The 25,044-nt window shown below is 47.4% G+C and overlaps 1 protein-coding gene across 2 annotated transcripts in view; it reads right to left on the reverse strand.

The window, feature by feature from the left end:
* Positions 1 to 25,044, reverse strand: part of ADAMTS3 (ADAM metallopeptidase with thrombospondin type 1 motif 3) — a 675,879-nt gene that overhangs the window by 417,010 nt on the left and 233,825 nt on the right. For both annotated transcript variants that reach the window (XM_069630646.1, XM_069630645.1), the window contains exon 4: positions 6,428 to 6,587. In XM_069630646.1, the coding sequence (XP_069486747.1) occupies positions 6,428 to 6,587 (160 nt within the window). The remainder of the gene's footprint in view (positions 1 to 6,427; positions 6,588 to 25,044) is intronic.

Here is a 25,044-nt window from a genome sequence, read left to right on the forward strand (position 1 = left end):
GCCAGAGTCGCTGCAAATGGACGAAGCGATATATCTCAAAAGTGCCCTATGTCTCCCCTATCTGGGCACACAGCCAGATCATAAAGAGTTACAATGCGAACATGACACTCAATGAAGAAAGCAGCAACCCTGACTAGCCAACATCACCTGACCTCAATGAACAAACAGCTGGCAAAGGGAATCCAAATGCAGACCGAAATCAGTCAGCCAGGCCCAAGCAGCCATCAAAGAACCATAGGATCTGTCAAGGCAACCCCTCGGACAGGTCTCAAATACATGCCTGCAGCCCAAATGCGGATGCAATGAAGACGCTCAAGAGGGCACTGTTTTAGTTCGGGTGTGTCACTTAGCTCAACACTATGAATACGAACTGAGATTCGAATTCTAACCACACCTGCATTGCGTTACTTGAGATCCCAGCAAAGATACTCACCTATAGCACTCATCACTCACCTCCTAAGATTCTTCCCTGTTCTTCCATTAGAGCATGGCATGGGTCAACACGCCCTTCACCCACACCACCTGCTTCACATTCACCTGCCACGCTGACCAACGCAACATGTTCTTCCCCACCACACACACATGTCTTAATAAGTAGGGCCTTAGCTGCAGCACAGTGTGATTTCTCTGAACTGCCACACAGCGCCATTTCGGAAACAGTAACCTCATTCTACTCATAACCCAGTCCCCCCCCAATCCATTACAGGATACAACACCTTAGGAGACCATGGGAATGGAAGAGGCCTGTTGTATAAATAGCAATAAAATAACATTTCAGAGATGCACATTTGTCAATACCCAAGAAAATAATTGCTGAACGCATATTAATTATCCATCCAGCTTGTCCTTTCTCATGGGAGACGCGTTATCCTATGCCGACTGCACGATTATCTCGCGAAGCCAACCCACTGTCTACAATTGTGAGAGGTAATATGAGCATACATTATACTGGTACCAGTGAACACGCGTCTACTGGCACCTACCTCACACCGAAATGGAAAACAGGCGGGCACCACAAAGAATATTCTTCTTGTCAAATAAATCTCAATTGATAATGCTATTCCAAAACGTATTTGTTTTTAAATGGAGCTTTCTGGGTCAAAAAAAGGTCCAATGACACCCGGGCCTTGAAAAACGGAGTGGAAACCACCCCGTAGCACCCAATGCTCACTGCTTGCCTCCTACCTGGAGGCTAAATTCAGTACTTAAAGCTGTACTCAATTGTTAGATTGGTTGGTTAGTTCTTGAAAATAGGCATTATCATTTAACTTGATTCTTTCAGAAATGCGATTTCAACCTCTTCATTTATCATCGGCTTTTACTCAGGTAATTGTGTTCAAGTCACACAATACATTAGGCGTTTTCCCAATTCCTCTACAAAAGATCACAGCTCTTGCCAATGCATTTCGGTGCCTAGCACCATCTTCAGGGCGAAATTTCAACATCCATCAACATATGTGCATACATTATAAATTATAAATGGTAAATGTACATACCAGAAAGAAGATTAGTTCCATCACATAAAGGAAATACAAAAGAAAAAGGTGCAACGTGAACGTTAGTGCCATTATGCGTGCAGTAGTCGTTACCATTTTTCTCTAGTAAACGTTTACATTCAGCCATGTGTATGCATCGTTACCTTAGCTGTCTCGTATATGCGTGAACGCCTCATAAATGTGGATACATCAATGCAGTGTCTCTGTTAAGAGAGGGAGAGAGACTCACGTCTTTCAAGGTTGGAACCACAATGACTGCATTGTCACTGACTCACGTCTCTATCCCTCTCTTAACAGAGACACTGCATTGATGTATCCACATTTATGAGGCGTTCACGCATATACGAGACAGCTAAGGTAACGATGCATACACATGGCTGAATGTAAACATTTACTAGAGAAAAATGGTAACGACTACTGCACGCATAATGGCACTAACGTTCACGTTGCACCTTTTTTTTTTGTATTTCCTTTATGTGATGGAACTAATCTTCTTTCTGGTATGTACATTTACCATTTATAATTTATAATGTATGCACATATGTTGATGGATGTTGAAATTTCGCCCTGAAGATGGTGCTAGGCACCGAAATGCATCGGCAAGAGCTGTGATCTTTTGTAGAGGAATTGGGAAAACGCCTAATGTATTGTGTGACTTGAACACAATTACCTGAGTAAAAGCTTTGATAAATGAAGAGGCTGAAATCGCATTTCTGAAAGAATCAAGTTAAATGATTATGCCTATTTTCAAGAACTAACCAACCAATCTAACAATTGAATACAGCTTTAAGTACTGAATTTAGCCTCCAGATAGGAGTCAAGCAGTGAGCACTGGGACCTACCTCACACCGACCACTTCCACTCCTACTCAATCCACCCCCATCACAGCCCATTTTAGGGGAACACGCGTGACTGAATAGGCGCCATTTAACAAACTACTTTACAACTAATATCTTTTTGCGTATCATTTTTAATAATTTACTGAAGGACGTATTGTTCGCAGGCCAGAGGGCCCATAACATTTGGCCCCACCGAAATAAGAAGTTGTGCTCTCATGCGGTCGGCCACTGTGTCTAATCAGGTTTTCTAATTTAAGCCAATAACAAGGGCTCTCACAGAATGCAAAAGTGCAGCCCTGTTGCCGACGCAGCTGACTTCCATCACTAATTGTTCACGTGAAGGGGTGACATGGAAACCCCTGCAGCAGCTGCACGACTGGGCACCCCCACGATTCAGGTGACCCAAATAGTTCTAATGGCGGTGCATTTGTCTGGGTGTCAGGAATATCCGTGGCCTTTCTTCGCTTTTGAAGCATCATCCCTGTTTTGGATTGTTTCAATCTTCATCGGCCCTTGTTTTGGTCCTGTCCACTCAATGCACACGTCTCCAGGAAGATTGATGCAGCAAAGCAGCGGGCAAGAAAGCCCTTTATGCAAAATATAGCTTCCATTTTTGATGCAAAATGTGCAGCATATAGAATTGTGCCACGCAAACTAATCTATATGGCTTTCCCTACACAAGTAGCATGAGCAGAGCTGAACAAGCATCGCTAGAGCCTATGCCAACCACATATTCTTCTTCTCAACATCCCTTCCCTTTTGGGCTTCCCTGTAGCATTTTTCTTGGTCGCAGAATGATGCTAAAATGATACCGCATACGTCAAATCTAAGCATGTGCAATGTCCAGGACCCTTCCCCTAGTGCAAGAGGCCTACAACCTGTGGCATGCCAGATGTTTTAGACTAAAACTCCCGTAAGTCCCAGTCTCCGGCTAGGGTTCATGGGAGATGTAGTCCAGAACCTCTGGAGATCCAAAGGTTGACCCCTGCCCTAGTGTCCTATACTATGCACATTCTCAAACATAGAAGCTCGAACCCCGCTCACCTCTGTGTGACGTTGTAACCATGTCAACAACGGCGCCTACAATATTCGAATGACAAGGGGACCATCTGTGAGCCCTAGCCGTTCATACACCCTTACTTACGAGCATTCAAATGGCACTAAAATATTTTCGAGCATTATGACTCCGACGAGTGACGATATATCCAATATTATGCACTTTTGCAGCTAGGCCTTGGCGTGAAGAGCCACCGTGCAAGCAGCCATTTTGTGGTTGCTCTGGGATATACGTCTCTCATTAACATACCTCCAGACACGGCTGCACAGAAGGGAGGAGAAAAAAAAAACCTCTTCTTTCTAAATCTGCCAAAACTCGCTTTCACTTTTTTTTCCAGTCAAAGTTTGAATAAGTAGCCATTTGTTCCACAGTCCCTCGGCTGCTCCTGCTTTCACACATTTAAAGCAAGCCTTGGTCTGCCCACACTGCAGCCATAATTCTTTTCAGATGGGCCAATCGTGCAGGGCTTGAAAAACAGGGGGCAATTCGAGGCTACGACGAAAGACACATCGTTGCCCCTTCACCTCCCATCGCAAACATAAAATAACGTCAAGGCAGCCTCGTAGTTGCCGCGCAATAAAGGACGGGCGTGAGTGTGCTGCAAAGGCGCCAAATAGTAGCAGGCGCGTTATTCTCATTGAGCATCCAGTCGCCTGTGGGAGAGCTCAAACCCTCAAAATAAATCTCATTCAGCTAACTGAAGATCTTCCTTGGATGTAGCCTGCAAACACTGGCAATCCTAGCCATGAGCCGGTCACAGGACCTTAGCAGAGCATCATTTGGGCTCTTAGTGCTGTCTGGTATCTGCCTTTGGGCTCTTACTGTGAATAGACCTGTAAATTAAGCGTTAACGTGGGAATTAATGCTTTTGGGAACAGGCTGACCTTTTGTGAATTGTATCCTATGTTTCTACTATGGTAGCTCCCAACCCATCGGAAAGCATAGGACTACCCTGGATCAAGTCACTGCTTGAAACACCATAGTGGGCGGCTCTGACCACTGTGGCATACAGAGCCGCACTGCGAAGACATGGCACAGCCTAGATTCACATCACAGCAGAACAAAACAACATTTCATGGTACCCCCGGGAACCTACCAGATTAGAGCAGGAGCTGGGAGACGATAAATTGGCAAGACAATAGGCTTGCCCCCTACGATATTTTGGGTTAAGAAGTGATTTAATCCATGTGTAGCACCCCTCTTTATAGGCTTCTGAAGGTGGTGGTGAGGGTGGATAAAGCGCCCCAAGGCGCATGGATAGTATGTATAAGATGATCTCTGTATTTGGCCGCGTGTCGAAGTTGCGGGACAACCCTTGATACATTAGAATAATGGAGCTCCTGGCACAATGCTTGTAGGTTAATCTGGAAAGCCATGCAAGGAGCAAGTGCAGGAAAAAGCTCACAAGCAATCATCTACTTTGAGTTCAAGGCTCCTGAGAATAACGATCCCTCATTTATTTCCAGCCTGGGAGCTCTGAGGGAACTCCACATAAGGTTTTGTCTGGACAAACTGAGACTGGCTGCACTTGCAGGTCGATGACACGGTCAAGATTTGGCATCCTATAGCTGTGCATAAGGAATGGTAGTAGACCTTCTGCTGTTGTGCTTCTATTTTTCATCATGATCTCCAGGCTAAATAAAATACTAGTTAAAAGCATTTCCAGACTATCGAATTATAAGAACAGCGGCAGAGGCCAGGGACATAATAACATAAACTGAAGACCAGTTGTGGATTTTGCTTTGCTATGCCACAGTATTTGAGTCAGCCAGGTTGGTAGGGCGGTCACTGAGAAGACTAAACAGGGCCTTCTGATTTGGCCATGAGCATGCCATTGGAATTTCAGTTTCCTCAGCCTTTCGTATTCATGTCCAAAGGACTATGCACGGCGGGTCAATCTGCCCTGTACTTTTTCTTGTGGTGTTTGAAACAAGAACTAGTCAAATGAAGGGGCTTAGTAATGAAATAGTTGTTAGTGTTTTAAAATACATTGTTATTCTTTTTTTATATGTCTTATCGTTTATGCAAGTTAACATGCCATGCATTAGTATATTTTGACATGGAAGCAAACTCAAGGTATCATTAGAGCAGTGGGACTATTCAGCGATGTCTTGAAAATAATCGATTTCAATCAGTAATAGTTTTGAGTGGAAAAAACATTGACATAAATAAATTAAATGGTAATAATTTCAACCATGGATTTCGAAGTTGATTCAAAACAAAAACATGACTTTGGGTCCAGCATGTTCCCCAACATAGCATAAGAATAGAGTTAAACTTCTCATTAAGCCACTGCTGGAAACATTTTCAGGGCCTATACAACTGCATAGAAAAAGAAATCTCTATCATATGCAATATATATTGGGACATACATCCAAAATATGAATGCCAAAATGTATAATGCAAACTTATTACAAGTCGAACTTTTTCATGGAGAAATTATGACAAAAATGTGGGCTGCCCACTCCCGGTATGTCCGCAAAAGTGGTCAATGTTCTTGTTCCACAAAACACCCACCCAGCAGATACATGCACTGGCACAACACTGTAGCCAACCAAATACTAAGAGAAAAGCAAGCTGACAACCCAAGATGCTGAATAGGAGAGCCTGTCATTGGCCTGTGGTAAAAAAAAACAAGACACAATCCAAACACATTTTCAGGAGAAAACATGCGGGTTTGTGCAATCCAGGTGGTCAATGAATGCCAACTGTGCCCTGAAAACACATTGGCACTTTAAGCACAGACACTCATGTTTATTCTATCAATTGACTACTTTACATACTTGTAAAAGGTGTGATAGGGTGAAGTCGCCAAAGGCATGGAAACCTTTGGTGCTAATCAAATGTGTTTACCCCTCTTAATTTAGCGATCATAGTTCTCTCATTCTTGTTTTGAAGGTGAAATAATTGGCATCAAGAGTGAACCGCATTTCGGAATGGAATTAATACAGCCACACATTTGTAATATTTCACATAATTAATGCACATAACCATATCCATGGGGCTTAATTCCTAATGACTGTAGGGTCGCCTACCTCTGTTCGTGTGGAAGTCCGCAGGAATGTTTTGGGTGCCTTGTTTGAGGGCAGACCTCTTGTAGACCTTGTGCTGCCTTCCTGTTTCTTCTTGCAGGTGTCCACCTCTTTCCAAAGGCTCGATGAAGTATTCATCCTCGCTAGTTCTTATCATGCCAGCCTACATAGGGAACAGCATAAAGCACCTTAAAAAAAACCCAGCTCATTCAACTAATGCATACATCTATTTTATGCAAAGAACATCCCCACAGATTTTAGGTTGCTATGCCAATACAAAACAATGGATGTCCGCCATTTCAGTTGGATACATGTCGCGGCCTAAGGCCCATAACCATCACTAACATATTCTGATTCTGGACATCAGGTCTGCAGAATTATAGGTACTGTATTGTTTCAGTACAGAGATTGCACGTTAGCTCACCCTTGACTAGCATGAATTGTTTATTCATGCTGTATGGCCATCAATACCCCTCTTTGCTTAGGTTTATTACGCATGAGGAAATCTCTACTCAGAGGGTTTATGCATCCGCCATGTTATGTTATGATAGAAAATGAGGAAACAAAAAATGATGGATGCAAAGATTTGATTGAATTAGAATCAATGGGAATTTGTCTGGGCCAGGTTTCACTGCATCATGTCCGCCTGGATGTGTTCCATTGCAAAAGGAGTACTGCAGCCTCAATGCTAGTCCACACTCCTTCTGCAGGTCCAAAAGCAACCCTAGATATGTGTTGATCCGACTGGGCCCATTCAGTGGCGTTTACCTTTAAGCTCTGTAAGGTTGGGACTCACGACTAAGCACGGCCGCCACTTTCAGGGCAACTTTGAAGCCACCAGACAAAACCAATTATAATGAATGGGAATTTCTCTGAGAAGCCTTCAAACCGATTGTTATTAGCTTGTATGTGCCACTGCAGAAGGTGAAAAAAGCATACTCTTATCTGTGTATATCCCACCATGATTTCAAAGACTAGATTTTAAAAGTCTTTAATTTGTTCAACTCAATTTGATCAAGTCCACCAAATATATATATATATATATATATATATATATATATATATATATATATATATATATATATATATATATATATACACACATATGGGTTAGGGAAGTGATAGGAAAAAACGAGGTTTTCAATAGGTCGATCAATATAACTCACCCGAGTGGATGACTTTTAAAAAAGAGTGTGTGTAATCACGTAGAACGGACGGCCCATCAATACAATCTGGTGGCCTGTAGCATAGTGTCACTAACTGAGGTTTTAAATGAAAATGTGTTTGAGAAAGAGAAGGTTCTATCTCAAATTATATTTAAAATTAATGCATGAGAAAAGAAGGAACAAACAGAAAAGGATAACATTACAACAGATTAAGGCCTTAATTTCTAAGGAGTCCTCAATAGACAGATGTCCTACATTCAGTGATAGGTGTGGCTACCTGACTTAATTCTCTTACAGGATTTCTTGACTGACTGTTGACATGCTACAGACATGCCACAGACACATCATTGTTGCTATCCCATATGATTTGCATTGCCATCTCTGCAAACATTACATCATTGTATCTGAATTAAATACATCTATGGTCAATGCTAGAACCACACTAAGCATGCATTTCACGTTACAATAAATATATAGACACTAAATGAAGTGAAAATATAGGCTTAGTTCCCAAGATGGATTGCTTAGAGTTACATATGTTCTGCAAATCTAAAAAATAGCATGTTTCTGCTTTGAGACCCTTGCATGTTCCTGTAAAGCAACAAATTAGGGTTCTCTATCACAAGCAGAGATATGCCTGTCACTGGTCAATCAACGTAACACCATTGAGAGGACTAGACTGGGGGGAAGCGATCTATGGCCAAACGCCATCTGTAAAATAGCGATGTTGCCGTGGGCCTCCCACCAAAGACTGCCTCCTGCAAGGTCACTCTCTCCCTTTACCCACTGCCCTCACCATTTTCAGAGAGTTCCCTCCATTTGCCTGCAACCACTGCACAGCCCCAGCACCCGCCCTTCCTCTCCCAACCTGTCCTCTGGCCTCCAAGGGGAAATGCAACAAACTATTTTGCATCGGCCCAGGCACACCGCTCTGTTGTGCACCTCACTTCTCCATGGCATCCTCCAGACCACCATCAGGGGAATATTCCCTCTAAGAAATGTGACTTTTAACAGCCAAGATGGAGCTGACTGAAGTTTTATGGGAATACTACCAAATGCAAAACTCCATTTTAAAGTGGCAACAATGGCTCAATCTGTTCACCTGTTAAGTAATCAAGAAAAGTGATCACCAAGGCACATTTATTTAAGTCTAATTCAAGGATAAATAAGAAAAAGTGAAGCTTAAACCCCAGTTTTCAAGAAAGTACCATGTACACGTTTAGTGTGAATTTCAATTAAATTAAATTGGAATGTCTCTATAACAGAAAAATACCACAGAGCACTGACAGGATATTGAAGATATCTCTTGAACCAAATCAGGCCAGGTCACAGACAGGGAGGATGCAACAGCATGACCTATTACACTCTGGATTGCCTTTGTAAGGCATAAACTGGAGTGCCATATTGATTGATGTAATGATGGACTGATTTTCAACATTTATATGGAGAATCCTTACCCTAAGGGGTTTCTGAACACTATTCATCTAGTCATCTTGATGCCATAGGGAGAAACATTCAGGGACACCAATAGCACCACTATAGCACTTAAACCTCATAACATCCCCCTGCGCTTAATGTATTGTCTACTTTACTTCATTTTAAATTGTCTGATAAGGTAACGCCATCAGAGGCCCAACTAAGTTTGGTCATAAACACAAATGCTCACCCCTTTGATTGTTGTGGTCATGTTTCACTCACTCCTGTTTGTGGGAAAATATTGCTCCAACAGAATACACCATTTTGACTATTTCGGTATGAACTTGAAGAATGGAACAATCATGTTCATAGCGCCTATGTCAACATTCTTTGAGGTTATCAGTATATGATTGGGTTTAAAGTACACCTTACACAGCATAAAATGTAAATAAAATTCATACAAACCATTTATTATTTGACGTCAAATCTCAAAATGTATTAATTACGCTTTCCTTAATATTTGTTCCATTTCATTATAATACAAAGCATACTAATTAGCACTACTATTCACTTGAACAATATTCCAACGTGATAATGCGGCCAATGTCAGAAAAAACTCTTCAGAATTCACAATTCTCTACCAGTAAATATAACTGCCAAAACATTTCTTAACAGTTGTCCTTTATAACTATCCGGAAAGCGATGATTTGCTGTTTCCACAAATTGTATGCTCTTGCACAAATTCTTTTTTCTTTAGGGAGATTGCCATGTTCCCCCAAAAAATCCAACGTATTGAAGTTTATTTAGGCATTGCCTAAAATAATCATACTGGTGAGTCTTACCAGAGAATTATTTTATATATTTTGGTTGTTCAATATACTTAGATACTGCGTTCTCATATTCTTTTAAAGTGCCTTTAGCAGGCTACACATTTTGCATAGTAAACCTGTTCCATTGGAACACTTGTCATTTTCAGCTCTTTGACTACAGGTTAAACTCCCACCAAGGGCCTGAAGAAACCTATTTCATGCAAGAAATCCATGTAATCTGTATCTAAGGAGATCATATATTTAATCATTTCCCTTCAATATGACTCCTCTTAAAAGGCTTAAAACAGTAGATTAATTTGTATTTAAATATATTATTGCTCTTCTTAAGTGAATCAATGTCTCAGGAGAGATTAAGTTAAATTATATACAAACCGTGTGTATTGGAAGTTGACAATGGTAGATTTAAAATAGTTTTCCAGATTTGATATTCAACTTTGCTATTCATTTTTTTATATGACTTGGCAAATCCCATACAATATAATATCACTAGTACAATTTGTTTTTTCTATGCCATTAACATGGACAACAAAAAAGCATGTTATGCCTCAAAGTGTCTTAACCTCATTATGAAATGCCAAATCAGAGATATTTTCTTACCATGGGGTATAGATTTGAATCAGTGTTACTTATCGTAAATCCCAGGTAAGGGTACTCTTTAACTACATCCAGGTGTTTCCCATCATTGATCAATTTAAAGGACACTTAGATTTTCTTATTTTTAACAGATTATCTTCTTTTCCTTTTTTTACTATTCAATTCCAATTTGTTTTTCATAAGGTAGGTTCTTAAGTAGTGCATGTTGTGTTGTAGTCTCGATATGTGTATGATCAAAGATGACAATGTCATCAGCGTCTGACACATAATGGACATTATGAATTCCTATTTTCGAAGGTAAATACTTTATAGTCTTAAAGGCCTATTCCATATCTGCGTGTAGATTAATAAGACATGGCACCAGGACACAACTTTCTTTGAGTCCTTTGTTTGCTGAAATGTCATCACAAAATGTTCCATCTGCGCTTGATCTTACTTTCACTTTTGTTTCTGAATAAAGCATAACTATTAAAGTCAATAGACCTGGATCAATACCTCACAGTGTTTGTTTTTTCCATAGCTTGAATTGGTTTATCCAGTTGAATGTGGCTGTGATGTCTACAAAGGCAAAATCTAATGGGTAGTTGTCAGGGATATTTCATTTAACTAGGATAAGGAACAAGTTACTTACCTGTAACTGTTGTTCTCCAGCATGGGTCTGGCATGGATTCACATGCTCATGAATATTCCCCGTCGTCAGGCTGGGAATCCTCGGTAAAGAAAAAATCAGTATCAGTTTCGTTTCTGATCTGTCTTTCGTAGTAGTAACCAATCACTGATCTCTGCGTCATACTGACCACAGCCAATGACTGCCCTCTACCTAAGCCCCGCCTCTGGCAGCCATCTTCAGATTTGGTAGCACGTGAAGTGGCAGTATGACCAAGTGAAGAGCTGCAGAGGGGTAGGCGGGAGGGTTCGCATGTGAATCCATGCCAGACCCATGCTGGAGAACAACAGTTACAGGTAAGTAACTTGTTCCTTCTCCAGCATGGGGTCTGGCATGGATTCACATGCTCATGAATATAAGAATAAATAGCAGTACACACATGCACAACCACGGGGGGGTGGCAAAAGGCTCAACATTAAGCAATACAAAAAACTCAACATTAAGCATCTCTTACCTCCTCACCAGGCTCACCTTAAGCGAACAGGTTGCGCAGCACTGCTTGGCCGACCCTGGACTCCTCCCTGGAATCCCGATCGACGCAGTAGAATCTCGTGAAGGTGTGCGTCGACCTCCACGTAGCAGCCCTGCAGATGTCCAGCAGGGGCACACCAGATAAGAACGCCGTAGTAGCAGAGATTGCTCTGGTCGAATGGGCTCTCGGACGGCCTGGCAGCGGTTGGTTTTCCAACCGGTGACAGTGCATGATGCAGCCGGAGAGCCACCTGGAAATAGAAGACTTCGAGAGAGCCTTCCCTTGATTCACAGGTCCAAAGTTCACGAACAGCTGTGATGTCCTCCGGAAACTCTTTGTGCGGTCCACGTAGAACTTCAGCACTCTAGCCACATCGAGTGAGTGCAAAGTCCTCTCGGCCGGCGACGAAGGAGACGGGAAGAAAACAGGTAAAACCAAGCGCTCGTTAAGATGGAAGTCCGACGGCACCTTGGGCATAAAGGAGGGGTGCGTCCTAAGCACCACCCTCGAGGCATGGAAAGTCAAGTACGGTGCTTTGCAGGATAGGGCCTGGATCTCTCCCACTCGTCGTGCGGAGGTAATGGCCACCAGGAACGCAGTCTTCCACGACACAAACTTCATCAGTGCGGAGTGCATCGGCTCGAATGGGGGCCCCATGAGCCTGGTCAGCACCACGTTAAGTTCCCACACCGGGGCCGGGGCCTTCACCAGCGGGAACGACCGGAACAGTCCTTTCATAAACTCTTTTACCAGTCGATGGGACCACAGGGACATCCGTCCTGTGGATCTGGTATATCTGGAGATCGCCGCCAGATGAATCTTAATGGAGGCATGGGCTAGCCCAGCCTTTTCCAGCGATAGCAGGTACGGCAGCACTTGAGAGGCCGTAATCCGTAGGGGGTTGATCTTCTGTGCTCGGCACCAGATAGAGAACCTCTTCCACTTATGACCGTAGCATTTAAGAGTCGAGGACGCCCTGGCCTTTGCAAGAACCTCTCTGCAATCGGCCGGTATATCGTAGCCTCCAAACTCTAGCGCTGCAGGAGCCAAGCCTGCAGGTTCAGCGACGCTGGGTCGTGGTGGAAGATGGCGCCTCCTTCTCTGGAGAGAAGGTCCGCGTCCGCCGACAGCTTGATGGGAGGGGACGTTGACAAGTCCAGAAGGTCCGGGAACCAGATCTGCCTCGGCCACGCTGGTGCGACCAGGATCATCCTGCACCGGGACCTCTTGAGCTGGCTGATGAGTCGAAGCAGCAACGGCAACGGAGGGAACGCATACAGGTATAGGCCGTCCCAGGGGAACGAGAACGCATCGCCCATGCTTCTCGGCTGGGGAAACCTGCTGGCGAACCTCTTGCACTTCGAGTTTGTCGCTGTTGCGAACAGGTCGATTTGGGGTTTGCCCCATCGTCGGAAGAGTTGATCCATCTGATCCTGGCGCAGTTCCCACTCGTGACACGCGCGCAGCTCCCTGCTGAGCGAGTCGGCGATGGTGTTTCTTTCTCCTGCCAGGGGGAAGGGAACCAGGAACATCCCCTGGGCGACCACCCAGTGCCACAGATCCTGTGCCTCCTTGGATAGGGCTGGGGATCTGGTGCCTCCCTGCTTCCGTATGTAAAACATTATCGTGGTGTTGTCCGTGAAGATCCGCACCACCTTGCCCTTGAGCGACGGGAGGAACGATTTGAGAGCCCAGAACACGGCTCGGAGTTTCAGGACGTTGATGTGCAGGAGCCTCTCCTCCGGGAGCCAGAGGCCTCTTGCGTGGAGATCTCCGGTGTGGGCACCCCAACCTTCCAGGGAGGCGTCCGTCATCACCGTCTCCTGGTATGCCGGCGTCTGAAAGTCCTTGCCCGCCGTGAGGTGCGCTCGAACGCCCCACCACTAGATTGCCTGCCGGAACACCTCGTTGAGGGGGACCCTGTCTTCGAAGGTGCCCGTCGCCTGCATCCAACGGGCGTCGAGAAATTCTTGAAGAGGGCGCATCCGTAGTCTGCAGAGGCGCACCAGGTAGATGCAAGAGGACATCATCCCCAGGAGGGACTTGATGGACCTCACCCTGGCCACTTCCGTGGCTAGCAGGCGCTGCACTTTGCCTAGAATGGTCTTCGTCCGTTCTTCCGACAGGGCCGCCAGGCGCCTCACTGTATCGAGCTTCGCTCCCAGAAACAGGGCCACCTGTGACGGCACCAGGTGGGACTTTGGGTAGTTTATGGCGAATCCCAGGTCTGTGAGTAGCTGGACGGTCCTCGCAGTGTGTTCGACGGCGAGTTCCCTCGTCCTCGAGCGGATGAGCCAGTCGTCCAGGTAGGGGTAGACGTGAATCCCCTGCAGGCGCAGCCGCCCCCCGCCACTGGTGCTAGGCACTTGGTAAAGACCCTGGGGGCCGACTTCAATCCGAACGGCAGTGCTCTGAATTGGTAGTGGCGTCCCTGGACGACGAACCTGAGGAACTTTCGGTGACTTTTGAGGATGGGAACGTGGAAGTATGCATCCTCCAGGTCCAACGACGATAGAAAGTCGCCTTCCTCCAGCTGTCCCAGTACGTGCTGGAGGGTGACCATCCTGAACTTTTGTAATCTGATGTATTTGTTCAAACGACAAAGGTCCAGGATGGGGCGCCAGCCGCCCGTCTTCTTCCTGACGAGGAAGTACCTTGAGTACACCCTGGAGCCCCGGAGCCTCTTCGGGACAAGCTCGATGGCGCCTTTCCTGAGCATCGCCCGTACTTCCAACAGCAGTTGCGGGACGTGATTTTCCTTCCTGGCCACAGGTGGAACGTGAGGGCACTTCTTCAGGAATTCGATAGAGTGTCCCCTTGCCAGGGTATCCAGCACCCAACGGTCGGTGGAGATGGACTTCCACACGCCGACGAAATTCGCCAGCCGGCCTCCCACCGAGGTGCTTCGGTGGGGGCCCGAGACCACGGCCGGTTCAGTCCTGCTTGGAGGTGGTGGCCTTGCCTCCCTGGCCACCTTGCCGACGGCGGCGAGGCACTCCCTGCTTGCCGCGACCCCTGTAGGCCTCCTGAGACGAGGAGCGTGCCGCCTGGCGGTAGGACGACGAGCCACCGCTGGATCCCTTGGAGGCACCCTGTCTGCCTCCGGATCTCCGAAAGGGCCGTCGTTGCTGAAGGGCTCTTGGGGCGCGGGCCGTCTCCGTGTCCGTTTTTATGGCTTGGAGCGATTCGTTCACCGCCTTCCCGAACAAGTTGCTGCCGTCGAACGGCATGTCCAACACCCTGGTCTGGACGTCCTGACGGAAGTCGGTCGCCCGAAGCCAACCCCTTCGTCGTAGGCAAACATCGTTGCCCAGCTGGCGGAACCCGGTATCGGCAATATCGGTTGCCACCGTTATGGCGTGGTCCGACGCCACCTCGCCCTCTTGCAGTATTTCCAGGGCCTCGGACCTCTTGTCGTCCGGCAGGAAGTCCAATATGGGGGCCAGCTTAAACCAGAGCTCCCTGTCGTAACAGGACACGATCGCCAGGGCGTTGGCTGCTTTGATCATCGTCGCCGCAGACAAAATGACCCGCCGCCCCATGGCGTCCAACTTCTTTCCCTCGCCATCTGGCGGGGAATTCGACGTCGAGGCTCCTGACCCCGCCGCTTTCTTCTTAGCCGCCGCCGAGACGACCGAGTCTGGCATTGGCTGGGCCCTGAGGCACAGCGGAGCGGTGTCGGGGACCCGGTACTTCTTCTCGTACCGGTCCCGTTTGGCTGGTGCCGTGGAGGGGTTCTTGAGAACCGACAGGCCCTCCTCCCAGATGTCATCGATTAGGGGCACCGCGATGACCGTCTTCCTCTTGGCCTCCCGGCGCTGATAGAGGAAACCTTCCTTTTTCTGCTCCTCCGGGCAGAGCTGGAACAATTCGGACGCCCTGGCGATCATGGCGTGGAATGAGCCAATCTCGTCGGGCGGCGAGGCCCGTGCGACGGGAGACGGCAGACCCGTTCCATCGTCGTCGCCGTCGCCCTCAGAAACCGTTGTCGTGCCCAACGCACCTTCATCTCCCGATTCGTGGGAGGATGAGGAGGGAACTGTAGGCCTCACGGGGCCGAGCGGAGGAGAGGGTTGGGTCCTCTGTCGTTTGTTCTGAGGACTTCCCGACGGGCCAGGTTGCGGGTCCTCCGGCCTGGGCCGTGGGAATCTCATCCTTATCTCAGAGCATAAGGACTGGATGGCAGACAAAATGGCCGCCGAGCCATCCTGAGGCCTAGGATCCGGCCGCGCCGGAAGGGAAGGCCGCTCTTCCTCACCATCGTCGTCTTCCTCGGTTATCTCCCGAGGATCTTCCTGACGGGATCGAACCTTCTCGAATTGGACTTCGAGGTTCCTCACGGCCTCGGTCAGTTCCTCCTCCGAGGCTGACTCCGAGCTCGAGGAGGGCACCGTGCCCCCCCTCGCTTCTTCCATCATGGCGGCCACGACGATGGGCTGAAAAGAGGATTCCCTCCTTGGCGGCAGGGAAACTCTAGTCCCAGAGGCAGTCTCCGCTGGCGGTGTCTCTACCGGCTTGGCCAGAGTCGCCGCGATAGCCTCAATAGAGGCCTTTGCCTGCTGGGTAGGGGCCTTCACCACCTTAGGTGCGTCCCGGGCCTTCTCCTTCGGGGGAGGGGCGACGCCTCGCTCCCCCGCTTCCGAGATCGGACGGGGCTTCTCCCGAAGCTTACCCGGGGTCTCGGACTTTCTCTTCCCCGAACCGGAGCGTTGGCTCGTGCTTGACGGTGCCTGGGAAGGTGTGCCCTGACTGGCGATCGAAGAGCCCGACCTTTCGGCGCTCCCGGAGCCAGCGGACTCGCGGCGCTTGGCCTGGTGTTGGGCCCCCGTCGCCGGGGCTCCCGCACAGGACTTAGAAGCCCGCTCGGACCCTTTCTTCTTCTTCTTACCCGTCGAGCCCTTCTCCAACCAGCTTGTGAGACGGGATCGACGGTCCCTCATGTTCCGCTCCGACAAGTTCTTGCAGAACTGGCAGTCCTTCTCTACATGAGTCTTGTCCCCATGAAGACAGTAGAGGCATCGCGAATGTTCGTCTTCCTTAAACACATTCTGCAGCCCGCATCCAGGGCAGCTGCGAAACAGCTTGGGTCCGGGTGACGAACTCGCATCCTGGGCCATCTCGAAGTAGGCCGCGAATCTTCTGGAATCCTCCAAGAAGTTGATTCGACGAAATCTTCACCCTTGAGGGGTGTAGGAAAATCCTGCAACGGGTAGCCGTTAACGGGAGTAGAAACGGTGGAGCTTGAGGCTCGATTAACTGAAAAAATGTGAAAAATCACCAGAAAAAGCGTGAAACACGCAGTAAAAGCTCAAGAGCTAAGCACGAGGACTCCCAACACTTGAACGTGCGGTAAAAATCTGAAGATGGCTGCCAGAGGCGGGGCTTAGGTAGAGGGCAGTCATTGGCTGTGGTCAGTATGACGCAGAGATCAGTGATTGGTTACTACTACGAAAGACAGATCAGAAACGAAACTGATACTGATTTTTTCTTTACCGAGTATTCCCAGCCTGACAACGGGGAATATTCATGAGCATGTGAATCCATGCCAGACCCCATGCTGGAGAACAATATTCTCTTATACAGGATACTCTGTCCTTTTTGAAAGCCTCATTGGAATGTAGTTAGAATATTTTGGGCATCTAGCTTTAGAAGAGGATACTCGTGTTGTCAAACAGGAACAATCCCCAGGAAGCCCAAAGATAATTTGTCCTTTGTAAGAAAATCCATTGGAGCCCTAAGAATGGGTTATGACTGGATTCCCTCCTTCCAAATCTATGTGAAGCATTGCGATGTCTGTGTTTGTCACATGTGCTACTCCTGCATAGGTGTGGGAGGAGGAGGTGTGTACAGCCCCAGAAAGGGTAAGCCCTGGGGAGAGCTTAGTGTCTCTGTTGACCCTTGTAAGTCATTTTTTGTACCATCCTCTGTTCTGGGATGCACAAAAACTAACTTCCCTTAAAGTGGGGCAATGTACCAAACCCTGAAAGGGAAGCCAAACCTCCCTTAAGAAAGGTAATGCGGCCAAACAACCAGGCCTAAATCCAGGGAGGGGAAGTAGTCTGACACAAATGTACAGTTATTTTACATACTTATCCAAAGAAAACACCCCACACTGAAATACTGACATGTATACACCTGAATTGATATAAATATGTAAAATATATACTATTTTACATTATATAAAATAGTTCATAGCCTTCATCGGTGACTTCCAAGAGTCAGAAAAAAGGGTCCGCTCCTTCGCGCCGAAACTGGGACACTACAAAGTGTCTAGACTGTGGTACGCCGATGACCTGATCCTCATGGATCACACGGCTATAGGTCTGCAAAGACAAATGACCAATTTAACCACATACATGGGTAGTAACAATCTTCAAATCAACAAAAAGAAAACCAAAATTCTGATATTTGCCAAATCGACCAAAGAAACCCAGAATATGCCATCTTGTTTTCTTGAAAAAACAAAAATTGAAGTAGTAAAGGACGTCAAATACCTGGGTGTCCTGCTCGATAACTCCCCAAACGACAATTCCCTTCAGGACTCACTATGGGGAAAAATCAGAAATTTGGCGGCTCAAACCTGCGCTGTGGATCAAAAATTTGGCAAGTTCTCTTGGACACCAGCACTTGAGTTTTACAAGGCTAAAGTAGTGCCAGCAATAACCTACGGTATGGCGTCCAATCTAAATCTGCCCTCAGAGATCTGGCCAAAGTTAGAGGGATTTCTGTGGAAATCAGTACTGGGTTGCCCTAATCCGCCCCCATGCCGGCAATTCGGTGCGATTTGGGCCTTTCCTCTTAAGCCTCGGTGGTGGTTCAAAGCGCAGTCCAGCTGTATGGGAAAATCTTGTCTCCAAGCTCGCTCCCAATTTTTCAGGTTGTGGCATCAGAAATCAAGAAAGGTACTTGTAAACCTTTAGCTGCATGGGTGAAAAAAGTTCTGGAAATGCTCGAAGAAGTCGCCTGCTCAGAAGAAACTCTACTTACGAACCCAGGACGAGTAAAAGCGAACTTGAGTACCAGGATTGGATAAATACCAATGAAAAAATTCTGCTATTCAAATCTCTAAAACATCTGCCCCCGGTGCACAATCAGTTGAAGGTCCCATTGAACTACTGTGAAAAATTCCCAGAGAAAGAACATAGGAAAACTTTCATGCGTGCACGACTGAACCTTTTTCACACGAGGGAAATTCTGGCTATCCAAGCCGGTTCGACTAGACCAAACTGTCGGCTATGTGGATCTACAGACCAGGCAGAAACTATCCGACATCTTCTTATGTCTTGTCCAGCACTAACAGTTGAAAGACAATCGTATTTGGCACCACTTACTTCAGACCCTTCTGTTTTGGAAGAAGAAACTGGCTGGTTTCGATTAATGGCAGGCGATTCTGCGAAATGGTCTCAGATGGCAGCCAAATTTCTAGTAGTGGCACTCAAAAGAGCCAACTCCTCAGATACCACCTTGACCCCGTGTCTGTAGGAGTCGGTCCTTAGCCTAACGGCCCCTTCTCGACCGAAAGTGGTGTCCCAAGTATCGAACTAGTATCTCTAATGGAAGCGTTGAACTTCTTTTGTAAAAACCGCTTTGGTTAAACACAAATTTAAAAAAAAAAAAATATATATGTATATATAGTTTCAGTGAAATAACTTTTGTTGAAGCACTGTTAAGATGAAACAATCTGATGAAATGTGAGCCTTGAAATTAACTAACAAAAAACCTTAATTGAAGTGACATTAAGGTGCCAACTCAATGTATCAAACCCCCTGAAATTCCACAGTTGCTGGAAGCTATGGCACCTTAACTATGAGCTTCCATCGTAGCCCCTACGCACACTGATGAGACGCCCCATCTGGTCTCTGAGCTGCATTTTTCTGCTGCCTGCTTTTAAGAAGATAAGATTTCATGTATTTCTCTGCACAAGTTAATGTGATTGTGAGTTGGTTGCGAATCATGAAAGACTGTGGTTAGATGCATACCTCTGCCAGGTGGCACAGAGAACACCATGTACAAATACACATATTAAAGGGTGACGATAGCCGCCCTATAGTTATGGTGAGTCAGAATCCCAAAGGAACCCCTAAAAATTCAATAATTAATAACTTTTGATTTGAGTAGCGGATGTGACTGAAATTTCGAAAGTGTTTAAGGATTCACACCCCTTCTCCCCCCAAGACTGAAAAGTTTTGTAAAGATTCAATACAGAATAAAAACGTTATTACGAAGACAAAAAAATATTGTGATATCACAGCCCAGTGGGTGCTGAGGCAAGTGCTGGGAGCGGGCATAGGCAGAAGGCGATTGGGGGTCCTCATGCAGGGCCCAGGTGGACACATAAGGGCCCCGGTCACCAATCTCAGCGACTGTGAGGTTTTACCAAAGGAGGCAGGGTGGGAAGCAGGAGGTGAAAAGAAAAGTTGTGAGTAGCTTCCAGAATTTGAGGAGATCCAGCTCAAGAGGAAGAGGGAGGGGGAGGCGGTCCCATATGAGGGAGCCAGCCAAAGAAAGAGACCGGCCACCAGCTCGCTGTTTAGCGAAGGCTTGACATGCAGAGAGTTGGTGCAGGAGGAACATAAATATCTAGGGGGAGTGTATTTAGTGAGAGCCAGTTGTAGATAGGGTGGTCTCTGGCCCCAGAAAGCGTTATGGATGATGCAGAGAGATTTGAATTTGATCCTTGCAGCAACCAGGAGCCAGTGGACAGTTTTTAGGGCTGGAGAGATGCAGTCTCTGGGGTTGAGGCCAAGGATAAATCGTGCAGTCCTATTCTGGGTCCTATTCTGGATTAGCTGGAGGGGACGTCGAGAGAAGAGGGTAGATTAAGGAAAAAATATTGCTGTAATCAAACCTAGAGAGTACCAGAGCTCAAGAGACATTGAGCCTATGGGGAAAGTTGAGAAAAGGAAGGATTCCTTTTTTTATGGAGGTGAAGTCAAAAGTGGGCCTTCCTGGCAAGGTCCTGGATGTGAGGGAGAAAGGAAAGAGGAGCCGGAGAGGACTCCAAGGTTTTTGGCTTCAGATGAAGGAGAACAGAGAGAACCCGTAGAGGGTGGCCAGAGTCAGGAGAATAAAGAGGGAGCAGGAGTCCCAATGGGAAGGATCTGAGTATTGCTGGCATTGAGGCAGATATCATTGGAGGCACACCATGAATGGATGGCAGATAGTCAGTCAGGAAAGATGGAGGAAGTAAGGAGAGGATCAGAGGGAAGTTTGAAGAACAGTTGTGTATCATCTGCATACCACTGGAGGTAAGGGGAGTAGGTGTACATTAGGTCTGCCAGCAGAGTAAGATAGATGATAAAGAGCTAGGGAGAATGGTTGGAACCCTGGGGGATGCCACAGGTGGAGATAGAGGTGGGATAAGAGAAAGAGCCCAGGATAACCTGAGAAGGGGACCGACATTATGACACATAGAAGTAATTGTTATCACAGTACCCAAACATAGCAAAATCACTGTGATCCTAAATCTCTAGGACATAATATTTGGAAAATACAAATGCACACCTCACAGTCAATGTACAGTAAAGAAGTGGGGAACTAATTATAAAACACAGCCAGGGTCCACCAGAAAACAAGATATATTTCGATTGTAAGCACCAAGTCTTTACACTTCAGATAAAAATAGATGTGTTGTCACTCAAAATAGTTACATTTTAATCAGACATACACTTTAGCAGAAGTGTAATATCAGACTTTAAAAATACATTAAAAATTGCAGGTGCAAACTAAATCCTACCCTAAACTTCCCTGGACCCAGGAGGAATGCACTAAAATGTTCAGTGGTTGGTAAGTACCCACAAAGTCCCTTTTCCAGGCATATCTTTGTGTTTGGGGTCTACCACACAGGTGTGGATATAGTGGCAAATTGCCAGGAAGAACTCCTGAAGCAGATTTGAGAACCAGCAGCCCCTGTAAGGAGATGCTGTACAGCAGGATTCAGCCCCCATGGAAGGTATAGGTAAAAGCTGGTTAAAGCCCACCTATATGAAATCTTCGACCATAGGGACCACCTGGGGTTAAGTATCAAGAAACACCCACCAACCATGGCCTAGACATGTCAATTTAGGAAGCCTAAAATAACCCATTGAGTATAAGAGTTATTTTCAGGTCTCACTTAGAAGGTCTGAACAGCCACGGAATTGAACTCTAAAACAATGCTGACCAAGATAACAGAAACAAAGACCAATCACCCTTCCAATGAGTGGGACGCTCAAGCTATTGTGAATAACCCCAGAAATAAGGTAGAAACCAGAAAAGCAGGTTCAGGTGGCTCAATGAGAAAAGAAGGGCAGCCCTTCCAGAGCAAATAGCCCCACAAAATAGTAGAAACAACCAAGGATACTCTAGAACAACAGATGAGATGGGATATGGTATCTTCTCAATATCCTTCCTTGTGATGGTAGATTGGGAAGTCAGAGGTAAAATGGACCAAAAATTTAGCTCACAATTAAGGTAATAGATTGGTGTCAATGTTGATAAGGGACAGGGCACTGACATTAGCATGAAGCAGAGGCACAGTTATGTTGTTGGATGGATGCAGACTGATATCTGCTAATTGTTCCATGCTGACTGCGATTATCATGACTGCGATTATCAGCTTTATGTCATGGACTGTGTTACTGTGTACTGTGTCGCTGTGGTCATTGTGTGCAATTATTTCAGAAGTGAACAACATCAGTTGGTCTGGGCGCTAAAGCATCCATACCAAGGGGGAATTTCTGGAATGTGCAAGGGTGGTGCTCAAATGGCTGGAAGTATGGGTGGGAAAGGTCAGTGTCCCTCCACGTTCCACCATCCACCTAGTCCCCCTCCCCAAGTGCAGACATCTTCTCATTTGTGCTTTGGTGTCGCAGCCCGCAGTCCCTCCAACAGAAGCCCCACCCTAACCACTTTGGCTGCTACATCATCCCCAACATCTACTACTACTTACCTGCAGGCCCAGCTTGACCCAGTTGACGTCTCCTTCTGCACTGTGCTGGTCTGCTGTAAAAGAAATAGAAAGTGGACTCGGTCCTTTTCCTATTTACTATGGTTTGCACCCATCCTGTTTTTCATGTTTACGACATGAGATTGGACAAGCACAAGACCAGCATTGCCTATCCCCTGTCATTAAAAAAAATAAAAAAATATTGTAAACTAGTTCCATCCTGGTTGAAGCTCGGGGTGCGAATAGCAATCAACTAGGACCTACAGTGCTGGTAACAGCCCCGGGCTCTCGCTAAGGCCCCCGTTACTCTCAGCTCTACCTAGGCTCAGGATGGCAGCCATTACCAGCCTTGTACGCCCCTGATGTGAGTGTGATTGGTATATTAATTCAGGATTACACTGCATTTCAAGGTCCTAATAAAGGGGAATTCCACCAGCTTTCTGTCTCCCAAAGGTCTGCAAAGTTGGCCATGAAATAAATATTTAATTCTAGCTCAGAACCTCTAAGACAGCTCAGCTGCCCAGCCCTACTGTGTACCTAACTGCCTTTCCCCCACAGACAACGATCTGAACAGAATCTCAGCCTCTGCGGTCAGTGGTTTTAGTGAACGGGACTCTGACTAAGGCATGCACCTCGATGGGGCTTGTCTCATCTATATATCACACTCCAACTCCCCTGTCTGCTTGTTCACGGCTCGCCATTGCCATCCTCTAAAAGCTCACAGAGAGTGATTTATTTATCTTTATTTATTTCAATTTCCAGTGTAAGAGCGCTGAACATGTCCTATTACCTTGAAGGGGCCTGCCAGATCTCAGTACAGCAGTCTGGCAAGTTATAGGGTCCTATATGGCAGTGTGGCTGCCTGGCTTGCCTTGCATAGGGTTCTGTATGGGAGTGTGGCTGCCTGGCTTGCCTTGCATAGGGTCCTGTGTGGGAGTGTGGCTGCCTTGCTTGCCTTGCATAGGGTCCTGTATGGGAGTGTGGCTGCCTGGCTTGCCTTGCATAGGGTCCTGTGTGGGAGTGTGGCTGCCTGGCTTGCCTTGCATAGGGGCCTGTGTGGGAGTGTGGCTGCCTGGCTTGCCTTGCATAGGGCCCTGTGTGGGAGTGTGGCTGCCGAGCTTGCCTTGCATAGGGTCCTGTGTGGGAGTGTGGCTGCCTGGCTTACCTTGCATAGGGTCCTGTGTGGGAGTGGGGCTGCCTGGCTTGCCTTGCATAGGGCCCTGTGTGGGAGTGGGGCTGCCTGGCTTGCCTTGCATAGGGTCCTGTGTGGCAGTGTGGATGCCTGGCTTGCCTTGAATAGGGTCTGACTCCTGCGTGTGAGTGTGGCAGCCTGGCTTGCCTTGCATAGGGTCCTGTGTGGGAGTGTGGCTGCCTGGCTTGCCTTGCATAGGGCCCTGTGTGGCAGTGTGGCTGCCTGGCTTGCCTTTCATAGGGTCCTGTGTGGGAGTGTGGCTGCCTGGCTTGCCTTGCATAGGGTCCTGTGTGGGAGTGTGGCTGCCTGGCTTTCCTTGCATAGGGTCCTGTATGGGAGTGTGGCTGCCTGGCTTGCCTTGCATAGGGTCCTGTGTGGGAGTGTAGCAGCCTGGTTTTCCTTGCATAGGGTCCTGTATGGGAGTGTGGCTGCCTGGCTTGCCTTGCATAGGGTCCTGCGTGTGAGTGTGGCAGCCTGGCTTGCCTTGCATAGGGTCCTGTGTGGGAGTGCGGCTGCCTGGCTTGCCTTGCATAGGGCCCTGTGTGGGAGTGTGGCTGCCTGGCTTGCCTTGCATAGGGTACTGCGTGTGAGTGCGGCTGCCTGGCTTGCCTTGCATGGGGTCCTGTGTGGGAGTGTGGCTGCCTGGCTTGCCTTGCATAGGGTCCTGTGTGGGAGTGTGGCTGCCTGGCTTGCCCTGCATAGGGTCCTGTGTGGGAGTGTGGCTGCCTGGATTGCCTTGCATAGGGCCCTGTGTGGGAGTGTGGCTGCCTGGCTTGCCTTGCATAGGGTCCTGTGTGGGAGTGGGGCTGCATGGCTTGCCTTGCATAGGGTCCTGTGTGGGAGTGTGGCTGCCTAGCTTGCCTTGCATAGGGTCCTGTGTGGAAGTAGGGCTGCCTGGCTTGCCTTGCATAGAGTCCTGTGTCGGAGTGTGGCTGCCTGGCTTGCCTTGCATAGGGTCCTGTGTGGGAGTGTGACTGCCTGGCTTGCCTTGCATAGGGTCCTGTGTGGGAGTCAGGCTGCCTGGCTTGCCTTGCATAGGGTCCTGTGTGGGAGTATGGCTTCCTGGCTTGCCTTGCATAGGGTCCTGTATGGGAGTGTGGCTGCCTGGCACAGGGTCATGTATGGGAGTATGGCTGCCTGGCCTGCCTTGTACAGGGTCCTGTATGGGAGTGTGGCTGCCTGGCTTGTCTTGTATAGGGTCCTGTATGGGAGTGTGGTTGCCTGGCTTGCCTTGCATAGGGTCCTGCATGTGAGTGTGGCAGCCTGGCTTGCCTTGCATAGGGTCCTGTGTGGGAGTTTGGCAGCCTGGCTTGCCTTGCATAGGACCCTGCATGGGAGTGTGGCTGCCTGGTTTGC

Source organism: Ambystoma mexicanum, chromosome 6q (assembly GCF_040938575.1).
Source record: "Ambystoma mexicanum isolate Mex_15411 chromosome 6q, UKY_AmexF1_1, whole genome shotgun sequence".
Taxonomy (NCBI): domain Eukaryota; kingdom Metazoa; phylum Chordata; class Amphibia; order Caudata; family Ambystomatidae; genus Ambystoma; species Ambystoma mexicanum.